General features: G+C 48.4%; 1 protein-coding gene across 2 annotated transcripts in view; it reads right to left on the minus strand.

The window, feature by feature from the left end:
* Window positions 1–1,626: 1,626 nt before the first annotated feature.
* LOC123761547 (glutamyl aminopeptidase) overlaps window positions 1,627–20,154 on the minus strand; it is a 705,879-nt gene continuing 687,351 nt past the window's right edge. For both annotated transcript variants that reach the window (XM_069330802.1, XM_069330803.1), the window contains exons 18-19: window positions 12,935–13,043; window positions 1,627–2,744 (exon numbers count right to left, since the gene is read on the minus strand). In XM_069330802.1, the coding sequence (XP_069186903.1) occupies window positions 2,592–2,744; window positions 12,935–13,043 (262 nt within the window). In that variant the 3' untranslated portion in view covers window positions 1,627–2,591. The remainder of the gene's footprint in view (window positions 2,745–12,934; window positions 13,044–20,154) is intronic.

Genomic DNA, 20,154 nt, shown 5'->3' on the forward strand with positions numbered 1-20,154 from the left:
GTTTATTGGGTATCCCCCAATAAGGAAGATTTATTGGCCAGCTTCACTTTGTCAGGGTGAAGGGTTCGCTCTATTAGCAAGTTTTATTGAGTATAATTTTTGAGGAGAATTATTTGGAAACCTTACTGGTCACCTTGTTGGTAGGCCATATTAGAAACGTTTGTTAGACAGAGTTATGGGGCTGCTTTAGGAGGAACACACAGCTTACTAGGCTTATATTGGGCAGTTTTATGGGTCATTTTATAGTGCAGACTTATTGAGCAGCACAGATTACTGATATCATTGATAACAGTCACATTAGTAACACTGTCACATTAGTAACACTGTCACATTAGTAACACGGTCACATTAGTAACACTGTCACATTAGTAACACTGTCACATTAGTAACACTGTCACATTAGTAACACTGTTACATTAGTAACACTGTTACATTAATAACACTGTCACATTAGTAACACTGTCACATTAGTAACACTCACATTAATAACACTGTCACATTAGTAACACTGTCACATTAGTAACACTCACATTAGTAACACGGTCACATTAGTAACACTGTCACATTAGTAACACTGTCACATTAGTAACACTGTCACATTAGTAACACGGTCACATTAGTAACACTGTCACATTAGTAACACTGTCACATTAGTAACACTGTTACATTAGTAACACTGTTACATTAATAACACTGTCACATTAGTAACACTGTCACATTAGTAACACTGTCACATTAATAACACTGTCACATTAGTAACACTGTCACATTAGTAACACTCACATTAGTAACTCGGTCACATTAGTAACACTGTCACATTAGTAACACTGTCACATTAGTAACACGGTCACATTAGTAACACTGTCACATTAGTAACAATGTTACATTAGTAACACTGTCACATTAGTAACACTGTCACATTAGTAACATGGTCACATTAGTAACACTGTCACATTAGTAACACTGTCACATTAGTAACACTGTCACATTAGTAACACTGTTACATTAGTAACACTGTCACATTAGTAACACGGTCACATTAGTAACACTGTCACATTAGTAACACTGTCACATTAGTAACACGGTCACATTAGTAACACTGTCACATTAGTAACACGGTCACATTAGTAACACTGTCACATTAGTAACACTGTCACATTAGTAACAATGTTACATTAGTAACACTGTCACATTAGTAACACTGTCACATTAGTAACATGGTCACATTAGTAACACTGTCACATTAGTAACACTGTCACATTAGTAACACTGTCACATTAGTAACACTGTTACATTAGTAACACTGTCACATTAGTAACACGGTCACATTAGTAACACGGTCACATTAGTAACACTGTCACATTAGTAACACTGTCACATTAGTAACACTGTCACATTAGTAACATGGTCACATTAGTAACACTGTCACATTAGTAACAATGTTACATTAGTAACACTGTTACATTAGTAACACTGTCACATTAGTAACACGGTCACATTAGTAACACGGTCACATTAGTAACACTGTCACATCAGTAACACTGTTACATTAGTAACACTGTCACATTAGTAACATGGTCACATTAGTAACACTGTCACATTAGTAACACTGTCACATTAGTAACACTGTCACATCAGTAACACTGTTACATTAGTAACACTGTCACATTAGTAACATGGTCACATTAGTAACACTGTCACATTAGTAACACTGTCACATTAGTAACACTGTCACATCAGTAACACTGTTACATTAGTAACACTGTCACATTAGTAACACGGTCACATTAGTAACACAAGGATCAACTGGCGCAACTTTAGGTGCTCCAAAATTAATTAATTAATTATTGTTAATAAATTTAAGTCATAATATACCCTCATGCCTTTTCCTTTTGTTTCCTAAGCGTCTATAAAGTTTATAAACTGCTTTTGGATTTTGTGTAAAGTTGACATTGTTGAGAGCTGTAAGCGACTAAAATACCACCTGTGAGTTACAATTGGCCAAGTGGTCAAACCTATGCCACAATTTGCTCTATTTTTAGACTAAAAATCATTATGAATTTTTAATGATTTATTTTAAATATTCTTTGATCCATGAAGAGTTAAAATATCAATGAGTTTTCAGTATCTAAAAGTTTTCTCGACAGTTCTTTGGAATTTGGAACTTTTTTTTTACTTCGTGTTCCCCGAAATAAAATATTCCCCATTTACTTTTATTTCATTAGTTTTCGTAAGTTGGAGATGTATGTTGACAGTAATGGTAGTGTTGTTGACAGTTGTCCGGAAGGTTGGGGTCTTGGCACCAAATTTGGCTTCCTTCAGTACTTTATCATTACATTACGTTTATATTATTCCATTAAATTTCAAATTTCCTATTTTTCTAATTATCTACAAAGTAGATTGTGTTCTCATAGACACTATATAAAAGAAAGAGTGCCCCTTATTGTAAAAGTTTATAGATACAGAGTTTCAGAATCAAGGCAGTGTTCAGTTACTATGGAAAGTTCATATCAAGAAGTTTCCATTAAGTTAACAATGTCTGTAATTCAAGCAGCTGTACTTTATGTTGGAGAGCTCTCCCCGGGGCGCTCCTACAAGACGTGGTTGTGCTCGAGGAACCACCGGTAGAGGGAGTCCTCGTGCTTCTCAACCCACTTGATGTTGCCTTCCACCTCCTCCAGGGCCTGCTGGCGGGCGCGGGCCCCTGACCCGGCGTTGGGGAACTCCACAAAGAACTCCTTCATCTGTGAGGGGTGACACAAAGGTTGTAAATGCCCATCAAGACAAATAATCAAACTAAGAGTTTTCTTTGTCGTGTATAAGGCTGAGGAGCACAACAGTTAAACATCATATGCACAGAAAAAGCACACTAACGTGATATATAGAAAAAAGAAAGTCAACTTGAGCTCGAGGATTCGAGTTCTGTATCAACTTCGATTCGTTTCGTATCATCTGAGGATTTGAGTCACCTCAAAGCTCCAGTTGATTTTTTCAATTACATATCATGTTGCTATAGTTTAGGATTAACAGGAAAAACACAGTATTTGATCTGCTGTGGGAGTATCACTTAGCCAGGCCCGAAGTGGCGAGGGAACACATGAGATGAGCTCAACCTTTGTTCAGCTCCTATCATGCGGAGTTATCCTACTGGAGCTGTTCGCTGGAATAGAGATAACTTTCCCAGGGGCTGGGACAGATACGAGATGAAGAGCATCTTTTGAAATTCTTCAAGAGTTTAAGGTGTCTGTGGTGTGACACACATGTGCACAGTGTGACACACATGTGCACAGTGAGAGACACAGGTGCACAGTGAGAGACACAGGTGTACAGTGTGAGACACAGGCGCACAGTGAGAGACACAGGTGCACAGTGAGAGACACAAGTGCACAGTGAGAGACACAAGTGCACAGTGAGAGACACAAGTGCACAGTGTGAGACACAGGTGCACAGTGAGAGACACAAGTGCACAGTGAGAGACACAAGTGCACAGTGAGAGACACGAGTGCACAGTGTGAGACACAGGTGCACAGTGAGAGACACAAGTGCACAGTGAGAGACACAGGTGCACAGTGTGAGACACAGGTGCATAGTGTGAGACACAGGTGCATAGTGTGAGACACAGGTGCACAGTGAGAGACACAAGTGCACAGTGAGAGACACAAGTGCACAGTGAGAGACACAAGTGCACAGTGTGAGACACAGGTGCACAGTGAGAGACACAGGTGCACAGTGAGAGACACAGGTGTACAGTGTGAGACACAAGTGCACAGTGTGAGACACAGGTGCACAGTGAGAGACACAGGTGCACAGTGTGAGACACAGGTGCACAGTGAGAGACACAGGTGCACAGTGTGAGACACAAGTGCACAGTGTGAGACACAGGTGCACAGTGAGAGACACAGGTGCACAGTGAGAGACACAGGTGCACAGTGAGAGACACAGGTGCACAGTGAGAGACACAAGTGCACAGTGTGAGACACAAGTGCACAGTGAGAGACACAGGTGCACAGTGAGAGACACAGGTGCACAGTGAGAGACACAAGTAAGTAATTATCAAAAGAAGGCACCAAACCGGGAAGGCTATGTAGCACCATCAAATACGCAAAATAATCAGAGGGCGCTAAATATCACCAAGGATGCCAATACGAGAACAAAAACGCATAAGGCGAACGATATCAAAAGTATCCGAGTCACCAAGAATTCTATCGAGGGACAGGTGACCGCGAGGGGCGGTCGGAAAGCAAGACACACGCTCGTCCTGGAAGTCAGGACATTCAAGAAGGACATGCACGACCGTAAGAGGGACAATGCAACTAGGACAATAAGGAGCAGGGCGGCGCTCCATCAAGTGACCATGGGTTAAGCGAGTATGGCCAATACGCAACCTCGCTAGAGCTGTTTCCCACCGCCGGTTACGGTGGAAGGAGGACGGCCACGAGGAAACACAACATTTAAGAGTACGTAGCTTGTTACCAGTAACAGACAACCAAGAAGCCTGCCAACGGGTAAGGACTGAGGAATGGATAACCGGGTAAAAGTCGGAATACGGAATGCCTTTACGAGAGATGGGACAAGAGCGGACAGCTTCCTTAGCGGCAGCATCCGCACGCTCATTTAAAGACACGCCAATATGGCTGGGAACCCAACAAAACTCAACCGACTTAAATTTACTGTGAACGAGAAACAGCCAATGCTGGATCTCGACAACTACCGGATGAACTGGATTAAAGCACCCGAGAGCCATGAGGGCACTACGAGAGTCAACAACAACCACAAAGGAAGACTGACAACGAGAAAGCAGGAGACGAAGAGCATAGAGAATAGCATAAAGTTCCGCTGTAAAGATGCTAGTCTCCGGAGGCAAGCGACACATATAAGTGCGATCAGGAAAAACAACAGAGTAGCCAACACCGTCCGCTGACTTAGACCCATCGGTGAAGACAGAAACGGAGCGGGAGTGAGAAGAAAAGTGCTCGAGGAAAAGGCGTTTTAGAACTGTAGGAGGGGTAAAAGCTTTAGTGATACGAGTCAAGGATGTACAAAACCGCGGAAGAGGGACCCTCCACGGGGGCAAAGAAGGAACAACACGAGGAGAAACATCAGAAATACGAACGGAAAGAGAATCCTGCAGGCGAGATAACCGGACAGAAAGAGGGAGGTGGTGAAGAGGAACAGGAACCGCAGGAGGGGTAAAAGTTAAAGCACGACAGAGACGAGAGGAAGGATGTTGCAAGGACCGCGCAAGATAGCGAAGACAGTAGCGATCACGGCGGTCCTGGAGAGACAGGAAGCCAGTGTCAACATACAAGCTAAGGACGGGAGTCGAACGAAAGGCACCAGAACTGAGGCGCAACCCAGTATGGTGCAAAGCATCAAGACGGCGAAGAGTAGAAGGAGAAGCAGACGAGTAAGCAGGGCAACCATAATCGAGCTTAGACAGGACGAGAGAGGAATGTAAAGCAAGGAGAGTGCGCCTATCTGCCCCCCAAGAAGTATGGGACAAGACCCGAAGGAGGGTAAGGGACTTAGAGCACTCAACACGGAGGTAAGAGATATGGGGAGACCAAGACAAACGAGTGTCAAGGAATAACCCCAAAAGCTTCGCGGAATCTTTGTATTCAAGGGGATGACCATAAAGTGACAAAGAGGGACGAAGAACAACCCGTTTCCGCGTAAAAGTCATGGCACAAGTCTTAGAAGTAGAGAACTTGAAGCCATGACCTGTGGCCCAAGACGACACGGCATCAATCGCAAGTTGAAGCCGGCGTTGAAGGAGAGGCGAATCATCACCCTGACAACAAAGGGTAAGATCATCGACATAGAGAGCGGAGAAGACACCAGAAGGAAGAGAGGAAAGAAGACCATTGAGGGCAACCAGAAAAAGAGTAGTGCTCAGAACACTACCCTGGGGCACACCTTCGTATTGCTGAAAAGAGGGAGAGAGAGCGGTACCAAGGCGCACCCGAAAGGAACGACGAGAGAGGAAGCTGCGGAGAAAGAGAGGGAGATGACCACGAAGGCCAAAAGAATGAAGTTGAGATAGGATATGATAACGCCAAGTGGTGTCGTAAGCCTTTTCTAGGTCAAAAAGGACGGCAACAACGGAGGTCTTCGCAACAAAAGCAGTACGTATATAGACCTCCAAGTTCACCAGGACATCTGTCGTGCTGCGGCACTTGCGGAAACCAAATTGAGAAGGGGAGAGGAGGTGATGGTGTTCCAGGAACCACATCAGACGAACGTTAACCATACGTTCAAAGAGTTTGCAGACACAACTTGTGAGAGCAATAGGGCGAAAGTCCTTAGGGGAAGTACCCAGAGACCCCGGTTTGCGAACAGGGAGGACAACGGCATCGAGCCAGTCCTCAGGGACTGACGACGACTCCCAGATCCGATTATACAGACTCAGTAAATACTGAGACGTGCTCGGAGGGAGATGGCGAAGCATCTCATAATGAATACCATCGGAGCCCGCCGCCGTAGAACCGCAGAGGGCCAGGGCAGAACGAAGTTCAGAGAGAGAGAAGGGATCATTATAGGGAAGCTGAAGATGAGTGCAGAAATCTAAAGGACGAGACTCAAGGACAGGTTTACGAAGAAGGAAAGATTGGGGAAGATGAAGACCAGAGCTAACAGAAGAAAAGTGGGAACCCAGTTCGGAAGCGACCTGCAACGGGTCCGCCACAAGAGTATCATGGAGGTGAAGGACCGGTGAAACATCGGGAACGAACTTACCCGCTATCTTGCGGATACGCTTCCAGATCTGGGCCAGAGGGGTTTCGGACGTAATTGTCGAGACATAAGATGCCCAACATTCACGTTTAGCCGTACGGATGGCCCTACGGGCCACCGCACTCGCTTTCCGAAAGAAAAGAAAAGAATCGGTCGTCTGCCTACGGCGGTGCTTCTTCCAGGCTGCACGCTTACAGCGGACAGCCCGAGCACAGTCCGCATTCCACCAGGGAACGCACTTCCGTGGACCCCGAGAGGAAGAGCGAGGAATAGAGCGGAGGGCAGCGTCGAAGACAGTGTCATGAAAAAGGAGGAGAGCGCGAGAGAGGGGCAGAAGGGAGAGGTCAGAGAGAGTAGCACTGAGGGAAAATAGGGTCCAGTCCGCCTTAGCAAACTGCCACCTAGGGAAAGAGAGGGAAGGGCGAAAAGAGAAAAAGGAAACAAGGATGGGGAAATGATCACTTCCATGGAGGTCATCAAGAACCTGCCATGTGAAATCTAAGTAAAGAGAAGAAGAGCAGAGAGAAAGATCAAGACAAGAAAGGGTGCGAGTTCGAGAGTCCAAATGAGTGGGCTCACCAGAATTCAGAAGAGACAGGGAAGAAGAGAGGAGAAACGGCTCAAGGAGGCGACCCCGGGTATTCGTCAGAACGTCACCCCAAAGAGAATGACGACAATTGAAGTCACCCAGCAGGAGCACAGGCTCCGGCAAGGAGTCTAGGAGGTGTTTCAAATCAGGAAGAGAGAGCGGGACACTCGGGGGGAGATAAATGGAACAAACTGTGTACCATTTCCCCACAAAGATACGAGCAGCAGAACAATGGAGAGGCGAAGGAAAAAGTAAAGGAACAAAGGGAACATCAGCCCGAATCAAGAGAGCAGAAGAATTAGAAGCCCCAGCAATGGCTGGGGGGGGGGAGAGAAAGGAATAGCCACGAAAACGACCAGGACGAGCACCAAGCATCGGCTCCTGGAGACAGACACAAAGGGGCGAAAACCGCGAAACCAGAAGTTGGAGTTCGAGGAAATTGGCGTAATAACCTCGAACGTTCCATTGAAGAATGGACAACGACGAGAAGAGAAAGGACAAAAACAGAGAACAAGGAAGAAACAAAGGCGAAAGACCAACAGAGCACGTTAAAGAATATCAGGGTCGGGATCAGGGTCAGCAAAGTCAGGGTTAGGGGGCATGGGTAAACTGAGCAAAGACGGAGGGAAGGAAACGGGAGAACAGATCAGAGGTGGGCGGGCAGGGTCCGGAGGAGGAGGAGGAGGAGACAACGGAGAGGAGCAGTCAAGGACAGCAGCAGGAAGAGGGGGAGTAGAAAGAGAGGAGCGCACCCCAGCAAGAGCAGCAACCGAAAGGGAAGCAGGGACCAAAGAAACCTCCATAGCAGGAACAGGGGGTGCAAGCACTGAAACGGGAGTGGAAGGAGCAACAGAGCCAGAAGGAGGAGCTGAGGAAGAAAGCGAAGCCTTCTTACCCGCCGGGGAAGAGGAAGGAGAGGAGCCAGGCTTACGCTTCTGACTTAAAGAGACCGGTGTCCCAGCAACTACGTACCGGGCAACGGATTCCAGTGTCTCAACAGGAGAAGCCGAACGAGAACACACACGACGGCCGTTAGGAGAGCGATGGACATCCGCCCGCACCGACAGGCGGCGGGGAGAGCCGATAGATGGAGGAAGAGGATGGGAAGGAGGATCGGAGGGGGACGAGGAAGGAGACACAGAAGACACGACAGACCGGGTAGAAGGAAGGGGAACCCCAGACAGAGGACCAGGAGGAGGATCCTTCGGGAGAGAACCCAAAGGGACAGAGGAGGGGGCAGTGGGCGCATCAGGGTCCAAGGCCTGGAAACGGTTGTGAGTCTGAGGAAGGCGGGAAGGACGAGGAGAGGAAGAGCGCAACACGCGAGCATAAGAGATATTAGCATAAGGCGGGAGCCGGCGAACCTGGCGCCTCACCTCAGGAAAAGATAAACGCTCCCGGTGCTTCAAGTTGAGGACGGCTGCCTCAAGCTTGTAATGGACACACGCACGGGAGAAGGTAGGATGGGCCTCACCGCAGTTGAGGCAACGACCCTGGGGAGAAGCGCACTCCGACTTAGAGTGACCTTCGCCACCACACAAAGGACAGAGAGAGACAGTCCCGGAGCAGCGGAGGGCACCATGCCCAAACCTCCAGCACTTGTTGCAGAGCCGAGGAGAAGGAATGTACTCCTGGACAGAGCACCTGGCACCAGCAAGAATGACAGAGGGTGGAAGGGTCCTACCATCAAAGGTAATCTTCACAACCCGGAGGGGTTGACGGCGACTACCACGAGGGGGACGAGTAAACGTGTCCACCTGGAGAATAGAATGGCCCTGGGCAGCGAGGATATGTCGAATATCGTCGTGGCAGTCGCGTAGGTCCCGAACACCGGTCGCAACATGGGGCGGGAGCAAAATAGTGCCAACACTGGCATTCAACTGAACATTCTTCGAGACCCGAACGGGGGTCTCGCCAAGGCAGGATAAGGCAGCCAAGCGGGAAGCAGCATCCTGAGAAGGAGCAGCAACGACACGCGTACCGAGACGAGTGGGGTTAAAAGTAATGGAGGCATCCACGGAGTCAATGAGATGTCGATGAAGGGAGAAATCGTCAGGAGGCGCAGAATCAAGAGGGAGGAGATCAAAGTATTTGGCCCACGAAGCGGGACCAAACAAGGCTTGATAGGTAGCAGAACTGGAAGGAATCGAGCGAGGGCGGCCGTGACGAGAACGGCGGTGAGAACCCCCAGAGAGAGAGGGGTTAAAAGGCGCAGTAGTTACAACTAGAGAAGGAGCCGCACCAGGGGACGAGGTAGTCACCACTGGGGGCTTGGGGCTCGACCCAACCACAGAGGAGGGAGGGGAGCCAGGGGAAGGAGTCAGAGAGGCCAAAGGAGGAGCAAGGTCGGGGCCCAATGCAGCGGAGGCTACAGAGCCCGGTCTTCCAATACGGACCGACTCGGGGGCTTGGTCGCCCACCCCACGAGCCTGAAAAGGTAAGCCAGAAGCAGCCGAAACAGGGGTTATCATCTTGACGAAATTACGAATTCACTCACGAATGTGCCCCCACACCCACCATGGAGCCACAATTAGAGGCAGGACACCCAACAAGAAGCTATCGCCGATCTTGTCGGGGCCTCCTAGGGGTGCGTCGTGAGTATACGCCCCACAAACGCCACCTTAAGAAACCGACAGTCCGTCGAGATCGGGTTCAGTGACGAAGTGGGGATTGACAATAAAAGGTTCCCCTCGCTCTCGACGTCGGGTACTGCAGTTCTACGGGTGCAAGAGTATGCCTCCTCAAGCACCCGGGCGTCAAAGTAGAAGAAGTCCAAGGGAAGAACCAGAACGAGCAAAAGGTCGGCAGGAAACGGCAAGCAGATAGGAGAAGAGGGGGGAGAAAAACGAAACAGAAGGAAAAGGAAAAGATGCCCAGCAGAATTGGAGAGGACGGCAGCAGGAGCACAAGGCTAGAAAAGGACAGAGGACTGTCCCAAGGAGCATCACACTCTGGCAGCCGCCCACTAAGCCCCCAGACGGCGACAACGAGCTGAGCGGGGAGGGGGGTGAGAGACACAAGTGCACAGTGTGAGACACAAGTGCACAGTGAGAGACACAAGTGCACAGTGTTTTGTTAATAAAGTCTGGATGTGTACAACCTGCTGGCATGTGTACATGATGTATACATGGACACGAGAGACTGTTGACGGAAGGTGACAATCATTGCTACATAAGGTGACAATCATAGCTACATAAGGTGACAATCATTGCTACATAAGGTGACAATCATGGCTACATAAGGTGACAATCCTGGCTACATAAGGTGACAATCATGGCTACATAAGAAGGTGACAATCATGGCTACATAAGGTGACAATCAGGGCTACATAAGGTGACAATCAGGGCTACATAAGGTGACAATCAGGGCTACATAAGGTGACAATCAGGGCTACATAAGGTGACAATCAGGGCTACATAAGAAGGTGACAATCAGGGCTACATAAAAAGAGAATATATAAATCTCTGTTATATATAACTATTTATATTTGTTAAAATTCATTAATTTTTGTATAATTTAGGAAATTATTTGTTGCCTATCACTTAATATTTGCAATATTAAAATTATTCTTAGTCGTAAAATTATTATTAATATTAGAAGCAATATTATTATGAGTTTTATTATATTAATTATTGTTATACAATTATTATTATTTATTTTATTAGTTTTCATCGTGCTAATATTTCTATTAGTAAGGTTTTATTGCCACATTACTGCACAATGGATGAGACTCACCAAGAGTTGAAGAGTGTTAGTTACAAGTTTGTTTTGGTGGATGTGTTTTGTTACATATTATATATAATTCGTGTAATGAAGGGGGGAAGTTTTGTTTTAAAGAATTGTATACTACTGGCCATTAACCTCACCACCCGGCGCTAGGCTTCCTTGGAGCCATCACCTGGCGCTAGGCTTCCTTTGAGCCACCACCCGGCGCTAGGCTTCCTTGGAGCCATCACCCGGCGCTAGGCTTCCTTGGAGCCATCACCTGGCGCTAGGCTTCCTTGGAGCCATCACCCGGTGCTAGGCTTCCTTGGAGCCATCACCCGGTGCTAGGCTTCCTTGGAGCCATCACCCGGCGCTAGGCTTCCTTGGAGGCACCACCTGGCGCTAGGCTTCCTTGGAGCCATCACCCGGCGCTAGGCTTCCTTGGAGCCATCACCTGGCGCTAGGCTTCCTTGGAGCCATCACCCGGCGCTAGGCTTCCTTGGAGCCATCACCCGGTGCTAGGCTTCCTTGGAGCCATCACCCGGCGCTAGGCTTCCTTGGAGCCATCACCTGGCGCTAGGCTTCCTTGGAGCCATCACCCGGCGCTAGGCTTCCTTGGAGCCATCACCCGGTGCTAGGCTTCCTTGGAGCCATCACCCGGCGCTAGGCTTCCTTGGAGGCATCACCTGGCGCTAGGCTTCCTTGGAGCCATCACCCGGCGCTAGGCTTCCTTGGAGCCATCACCTGGCGCTAGGCTTCCTTGGAGCCATCACCCGGCGCTAGGCTTCCTTGGAGCCATCACCCGGTACTAGGCTTCCTTGGAGCCACCACCCGGTGCTAGGCTTCCTTGGAGCAATCACCCGGCGCTAGGCTTCCTTGGAGCCACCACCCGGTGCTAGGCTTCCTTGGAGCCACCACCCGGTACTAGGCTTCCTTGGAGCCACCACCCGGTGCTAGGCTTCCTTGGAGCCACCACCCGGTACTAGGCTTCCTTGGAGCCATCACCCGGCGCTAGGCTTCCTTGGAGCCACCACCCGGTGCTAGGCTTCCTTGGAGCCACCACCCGGTACTAGGCTTCCTTGGAGCCACCACCCGGTGCTAGGCTTCCTTGGAGCCACCACCCGGTGCTAGGCTTCCTTGGAGCCATCGCCCGGTGCTAGGCTTCCTTGAAGCCATCACCCGGTACTAGGCTTTCTTGGAGCCACCACCCGGTGCTAGGCTTCCTTGGAGCCACCACCCGGTGCTAGGCTTCCTTGGAGCCATCACCCGGTGCTAGGCTTCCTTGGAGCCACCACCCGGCGCTAGGCTTCCTTGGAGCCACCACCCGGTGCTAGGCTTCCTTGGAGCCACCACCCGGCGCTAGGCTTCCTTGGAGCCACCACCCGGCGCTAGGCTTCCTTGGAGCCACCACCTGGTGCTAGGCTTCCTTGGAGCCACCACCCGGCGCTAGGCTTCCTTGGAGTAATCCTAGTGTGTGTGTGTGGGGGGGGGGGGGAAGACAGTGGGTGGAGGTCAAGTAATGTATCTTCTTCATGGTGAAGAATTATATAAATATTTTGATTTCTTTGGAACAAGGGTGGATATGCTGACGATGAGTCACAATAACGAGGCAGAAGATACGATAACCAAACCACGCATCAGATGATGGAGAAACGATAACGTTTCGGTCCGTCTTGGACCGTTATCAAGACCACATACAACTTGATAATATTCCTGGACGGACCGAAACGTCATCGTTTCTCTATCTTCTATTGTGTGGTTTGGTCATCAAGAGTGGATATTCAATTTTAATTTACAGAAATATAACAGTTAATTCCTTGTCATTGTATCGAACATGGCTTCTCTCTGTATACTGGAGCACAATGTGAGGAGCATGTAGAGCATCAAGACCATGTTATGGAAATTTACCTCTTGTAGCTGACTGGAGGAGGTGAACCGCGTACACACAAACTTCACCATGCGCCCCAGGTACCGGTTGCTGAGGGTGAACCTCTCCTCCAGCTCCTCCCAGTGCGACCTAAACACACACGCAACAAATTATTCCAAGGCAGGATCAAGTGGAACATTTTGGGTTTAAGACTCATGATATGAAACATTGGTTTACTGAGAATTATATCAACTATATGTAATGTAGTTTCCCTTGTAAATTGATGTATATTTATGACTTATATTGTATATTATTTAATACAGAGTAAAACATTACTCCACAGGTAAATAATCAAAGGTTATCTGAAATATAAAGTATGTTATGAGCAGTTGTGCTTGGAAGGGCATTAACACCCCCCCCCCCTCCCTCCCCGGCCCTCACTCACTGACTCATATGCTGTGTCCTTCCTACGGTGAATTAGCATAACTTTTATTTTCATAACTTTTAGCCTAACTTTTATTATATATTTATATATTTGGAGTTTATGGATAGCTGAGCCTAGATAAGTAAGTAATTATCAATAGAAGGCACCAAACCGGGAAGGCTATGTAGCACCACCAAACGTGCAGAGTAATCAGAGGGCGCTAAATATCACCAAGGATGCCAATACGATAACAGAAACGCATAAGGCGAACGATATCAAAAGTATTCGATTCACCACGAATTCTACCGAGGGACAATTGCCCGCATGGGACAGTCGGAAAGCACGCTCGTCCTGGAAATCAGGACATTCAACAAGGATGTGCATGACCGTAAGAGGAACAATGCAATTTGGACAATAAGGAGCAAGACCAACAACTCTGCCAGCGGGCAAGGATGGAGGCATGAATAACTGTAAAAATCGGAATAAGGAATACCTTTACGGGAGATGGGACAAGTGTGGATAGCTTCCTTAGCGGCAGCATTCACATGATCAGTTAAAGAGACACCAACATGGCTGGGAACCCAGCAAAATTCAACCAACTTAAATTTACTGGAGATAAGAAACAGCCAATGTTGAATCCCAATGACCACCGGGTGGACTGGATTAAAGGACCCTAAGCCATGAGGGCACTACGAGAGACAACTACCACCACAAAGGAGGATTGACACCGGGCAAGCAGGAGACGAAGAGCATAGAGAATAGCATAAAGTTCTGCTGTAAAGATGCAAGCCTCCGGAGGATGGCGACACATATAAGTGTGGTCAGGAAAAACAACAGAGTAGCCCACACCGTCAGCAGACTTCCCTTCGGTGAAGATGGGAACGGAGTGGGAGTGAGAAGAAAAGTGCTCAAGGAAGAGGCATTTCAGAACTGTAGGAGGGGTAAAAACTTTAGTGATGCGGGTCAGAGAAGTACAAAATTTGGGAAAGGGGACCCTCCACGGGGGCAAGGATGGAAACATACGAGGAGAAACATTGGTAATACGAACTGAATGAGAATCTTGTAAGCGAGACAAACGGACAGAAAGAGGAAGGAGGTGAAGAGGAACAGGAACTACAGGAGGGGTAAAAGTCAAAGCGCAATAGAGGCGAGAGTGAGGATGCTGTAAGGATCGTGCAAGATAGCGAAGACTGTAGCAATCACGGCGGTCCTGAAGAGACAAGAAGCCAGTGTCAGTGTACAAGCTGAGGGTAGGAGTTGAACGAAAAGCACCAGAGCCGAGGCGCAACCCAGTATGGTGCAAAGGATCAAGACGGCGAAAAGTAGAAGGAGAAGCAGAAGAATATGCAGGGCAACCATAATCGAGTTTAGACAGGACGAGAGAGGAATGCAAATAAAGGAGCATGCGCCTATCCGCTCCCCAAGAAGTATGGGAAAAAACCTTAAGTAGGTTAAGGGCCTTAGAGCACTCAACACGAAGGTAAGAGATATGGGGAGACCAAGACAAACGAGTGTCAAAGAATAACCCCAAAAGCTTTGCGGAAGCTTTGTACTCAAGGGGATGACCATAAAGTGACAAAGAGGGACGACGAACGACCCGCTTCCGAGTAAAAGTCATGGCACAAGTCTTAGAAGTAGAGAACTTGAAGCCTTGATTGGTGGCCTAAGATGACACGGCATCAATCGCAAGTTGAAGCCGCCGTTGAAGGAGAGGCGAATCATCACCTCGACAGCAAAGAGTAAGATCATAAACATAAAGAGCGGAGAAGATGCCAGAAGGAAGGGAGAAAAGAAGACCATTGAGGGCAACCAGAAAAAGAGTAGTTCTCAGAAGACTACCTTGGGGTACACCATACTGCCAAAAAGAGGCAGAGAGAGTGGTACCAAGCCTGACTTGAAAGGTACGACGAGAGAGAAAGCTTTGAAGGAAGAGAGGGAGATTACCACGAAGGCCAAAAGAACGAAGTTGGAACAGAATATGGTATTTCCAAGTCATGTCATAAGCCTTTTCCAGGTTAAAAAGGACAGCAACAACGGAGGTCTTCCCAGCAAAAGCAGCACAAATATAGACCTCCAAGTTCACCAGGACACCAGTTGTGCTGCGGCACTTGTGAAAACCAAATTGAGAAGGAGACAGGTGGTGATGGTGTTCCAAGAACCACATCAGACGGACATTTACCATACGCTCAAAGAGCTTGCAGACACAACTCGTGAGAGCAATAGGGCGGAAGTCCTTAGGGGACTTACCGAGAGACCCTGGTTTCCGAATAGGGAGTACACGGCATCGAACCAGTCCTCAGGGATGGACAACGAATCCCAGACCTGGTTATACATACTCAGTAAATACCGAGACGTGCACGGAGGGAGATGGCGAAACATCTCATAACGATCGTCATCCGAGCCCACTGCCATAGATCCGCAGAGGGCCAGGGCAGACTGAAGTTCAGAAAGAGAGAAAGGATCATTATAGGGAAGGCGGAGATGAGTGTGGAAATCTAAAGGATAAGATTCAAGAACAGGCTTATGAAGAAGGAAGGATTGAGGAAGATGAGAACCAGAGCTAACAGTAGAAAAGTTGGAACCCAGTTCGGTCGCGACTGTCACTGGGTCCGCTACAAGAGTACCACGGAGGTGGAGAACCGGAGAGACATCTGGAACAAACTTGCCAGCAATTTTGCAGATCTTCTTCCAGATCTGCGGCAGGGGAGTATCGGACGTAATGGTGGAAACATAAGATTTCTAATTCTCACGTTTAGCTGTACTGATGGTCCTACGGGCCACCGCACTTCCCTTCCGAAACAAAATAAGAGAATCAGCCGTCTGCCGGCGGCGGTGTTTCTTCGAGGCCTCACGCTTACAGCGGACAGCCCGAGAACAGTCCGCATTCCACCAGGGAACGCACTTTCGCACGCCCCGGGAGGAAGAGCAAGGAATAGAGCAGAGGGCAGCGTCGAAGACAGTGTCATAAAAAAAGAAGGAGGGCGCGAAGAAGAGGCAGAGAGGAGAGGTCAGAGAGAGTAGCACGGAGGGTGAATAGGCTCCAGTCAGCCTTGGCAAACTGCCACCTAGGGAGGGAGAGGGGAGAGTGGAAAGAGAAAAATTAAACGAGGATGGGGAAATGATCACTGTTATAATGGCCATCAAGAACCTGCCACGTGAAATCTAAGTAAAGGGACGACAAGCAGAGAGAAAGATCTAGACAGGAAAGGGTGTGAGTCCGAGAGTCCACATGAGTGGGCTCACCAGAATTCAGAAGAGACAGGGAAGAAGAGAGGACGAACGGTTCCAGAAGGCGGCCTCGGGTGTTTGTCAGAACATCACCCCAGAGAGTATGTCGACAGTTGAAATCATCCAAAAAGGAGCACCGGCTCTGGCAAGGAGTCCAGGAGGTGCTTAAGATCGGGAAGGGAAAGTGGGACATTTGGCAGGAGATAAATGGAACACACTGTATACCATTTACCCACAAAAACACGGGCAGTGGAACAATGACGGAAGAAGTAGGGGGACGAAAGGAACATCAGAACGAATTAGGAGAGCAGTAGAGATATGGGGTTACAGGGGGGGGGAGGAGAAAGAAAGGAACAACCACGAAAGTGACCAGGACGAGCACCAAGCCTTCATTCTTGGAGCCAAACACAAAGTGGTGAAACTGTGTAATTAGAAGTTGGAGTTCATGGAAGTTGGCATAAAATCCACGAATATTCCACTGAAGAATAGACATTATCAAAGAGAAAGGACAATAACAGAGAACAATAAAGAAACAGAGGTAAAGAAGAACACAGTTTATTAAAGAATCTCAGGATCAGGGTCAGGATCAGGAGCAGGGTCAGCAAAATCAGGGTTAGGGGGCATGGGTAAACTTAGTAAGGATGGAAGGAAGGGAGCAGGAGGACAGACCAGAGGGGGACTGACGGGGGTCCAAAAGAGGAGGAGACAACTGAGAGGGGCAGTTAAGGACAGCTGGAGGAGGGGGGGGGGCAGAAATCAGGGAGTGCACCTCAGCAAGGGCAGCAACCGAGAGGGAATCGGGGGTGAAAGAAACCTCCATATGTGGGACAGGGGGCCCGACCACTGAAATAGGAGGGGCAGTAGTGATAGAGTCAGAGGGAGGGCGGCAAGGAAGAAAGCGATACCTTCTTACCTGCTGGGGAGGAAGGAGAAGAGCCAGGCTTATGTTTCTGACTCGAAGAGATAGGCGTTCCAATAACAACGTACCGGGCGATAGACTCAATGGTCTCAGCAGAAGAGGAACGGGAGCGAACAACACAATGATTGCTGGGAGGATGATGGACATCAGCCTGGACAGACAGGCGGTGTGGAGGGTCAAGAGACTGGGGGGAGCTGGGAAAGAAGACATAGGAGACATGGTGGACTGGGCAGGAAAGGGGAAAACTCCAGGTGGAGAACCTTCAGGACAGGACGCAAAGGAATAGGGGAGGAGATAGAGGGCGTGTTCGGGTTTAAGGCCTGGAAACGGTTGTGAGACTGAGGAAGGTGGAAAGGACGAGGAGAGGTAGAACGCAACACGCGAGCGTAGGATACACCGGCGAAAGGGGTGAGACGACGATGTCTCACATTGTGCTGACTTGGTGTCTCGCTTCAGGAAAAGTCAGACGATCACGGTGTTTCAAGTTGAGGACGGCTTCCTCGAGTTTGTAGTGTATACACAAGTGTGAGAAGGTAGGGTGGGCCTCACCACAATTGAGGCAGCAAGCCTGGGGAGAAGTGCACTCGGACTTAGAATGATCATCGTCCCCACACAAGGGCATAGACACACAGTGAACACTTGAGGACACCGTGTCCAAACTTCCAACACTTATTGCAAAGTCTAGGAGAGGGAATGTACTCCTGAACGGAGCATCTGGCACCGGCAAGAATAAGAGGGCGAAATCACTATCAAAGGTGATTTTTACAACTCAAAGGGGCTGACGGCGACGACCACGAGGGGGTAGAGTAAACGTGTCCACCTGGAGGACAGAATGGCCTAAGGCTTAGAGGATATGTTTAATATCATCATGGGAGTCTTTGAGGTCTCTAACACCAGTTGCAACATGGTGCGGGAGGAGAACAGTACCAACACCGGCATTTAATCGAGCGTTTTTCTAGACCCAAACAGGGGTCTCCCGAATGCAGGACAAAGCGGCTGAGCGAGTAGCTGCATCCTGAGAAGGAGCAGCAACGATACGCATACGGTAATAGGTGGGGTTAAAAGTAACAGAGGCATCTACTGAATCAACAAGGTGTTTATAGAGGGAAAAATCGTCAGGAGGAGTAGAATCCATATGGTGGAGATCAAAGTATTTAGCCCATGTAGCGGGACCAAACAAGGCGTTGTAAGTATTATTATGGGAAGGGATCGTGCGAGTGCGGCCGAGGCGGGGACGACGTTGAGAACCCCCAGAGTGAGAAGGGGTAAAAGGCGCACTAGTCACAATGAGAGACGGAGCCGTGCCAGGGGACGAGGTGGTCACCACTTGGGTCTGGGAACTCGACCCTACCAGAGAGGAGGGAGGGGAGCTGAGGGAAGTAGTCAGGAGGAGTAAGGTCGGGGTCCAATGCTGCGTGGGCTACAGGGCCTTGTCTTCCAACACAGTCCGACTCAGGGCTTGATCGCCCACCCCACGAGCCTGGGAAGGTACAAGGGAAATATTATCTGCCATAAAAACGAGGAAAGACTTTCATTCACGAATGTGCCCCCATACGCACCATGGAGCCACATTAGAGGTAGGACACCCAACAAGAAGCTATCGCCGATCATGCTGGGGGCCCCCCCAGGGGTGCGTCGTGAGTATACACCCCACAAACGCCACCTTAAGAACCGTCAATCCATCGAGATCAGATTCAGTGATGAAAGGAGGATTGACAATAAAAGGGTCCCCTCGTTTGAGACGTTGGGTACTACAGTTCTACGGGTGCAAGAGTATGCCTCCCCAAACACCCAGACGTCAAAATAAAGGAAGGCCGAAAGAAGAATCAAAACAGGCAAAAGGTCGGTGGGGAATGACAATGAGAAAGGAGAAGAGGGAGGAGAAAAACGAAACAGAAGGAAAATGCGTCCAGCAAAATTTGTGAGGACAACAGCAGGAGCAAAACGCTACAAAAGGACAGGGGACCGTCCCAAGGAGCATCACTCTCCAGCAGCCACCCACCAAGCCCCCTCATGGCAGCAACGAGCTGGACAGGGAAGGGTTGAGCTTAGATAAGATTAAGGTCGGTACTTTTGTTAAACTCACCCAAAGGCAGTCCGTCCTAATGAACATTGGTCAAATGTCTGTATACAGCCGCCAAATCACATCTTTATGCATAACAAACATTTTGCACAGGACTCACAACTCTACGTTTTCCTCAGCTAGGCTCGTCCAAGCGGCGGCTCACTCTAAACACACATTCACCCATTATTTAATACTGAGTTCTTAAATTAGGTATTTGAACAAATCTAAATATTTTTTATGATACATTAGAATTTTGTGTATAGTTAGGCCTAGATAAAGTTCATGTTTTAGATGCTTAGATTCAATTGGCATATATTTATACTTCATGTACTTGGGTGATGCATTTTAACCTGCTCCCAGGCTAGGCTTATTCAAGAGGCCGCCGAGCCCAGAAACGCAGCGATCAAATTTAACGTTCTCAATATTTAAACAGGTATTTTCTCACATGTACACCAAAATATGCTAACGCCAAAATTTGGTTTCGTTATGTGATTAGGTGTGCTGATAATTATTTGGATTTGTGGGACGTAGATGAAGCATCTACAGAGGTTTTGAGCACACAGTTTGTTAAGGATGGGTCGATAAATGTTGGAACCACGTATTTCACATCCAAGTAATTCCCAGC

The sequence above is a fragment of the Procambarus clarkii genome, chromosome 24 (genome assembly GCF_040958095.1).
Source record: "Procambarus clarkii isolate CNS0578487 chromosome 24, FALCON_Pclarkii_2.0, whole genome shotgun sequence".
Classification (NCBI taxonomy): domain Eukaryota; kingdom Metazoa; phylum Arthropoda; class Malacostraca; order Decapoda; family Cambaridae; genus Procambarus; species Procambarus clarkii.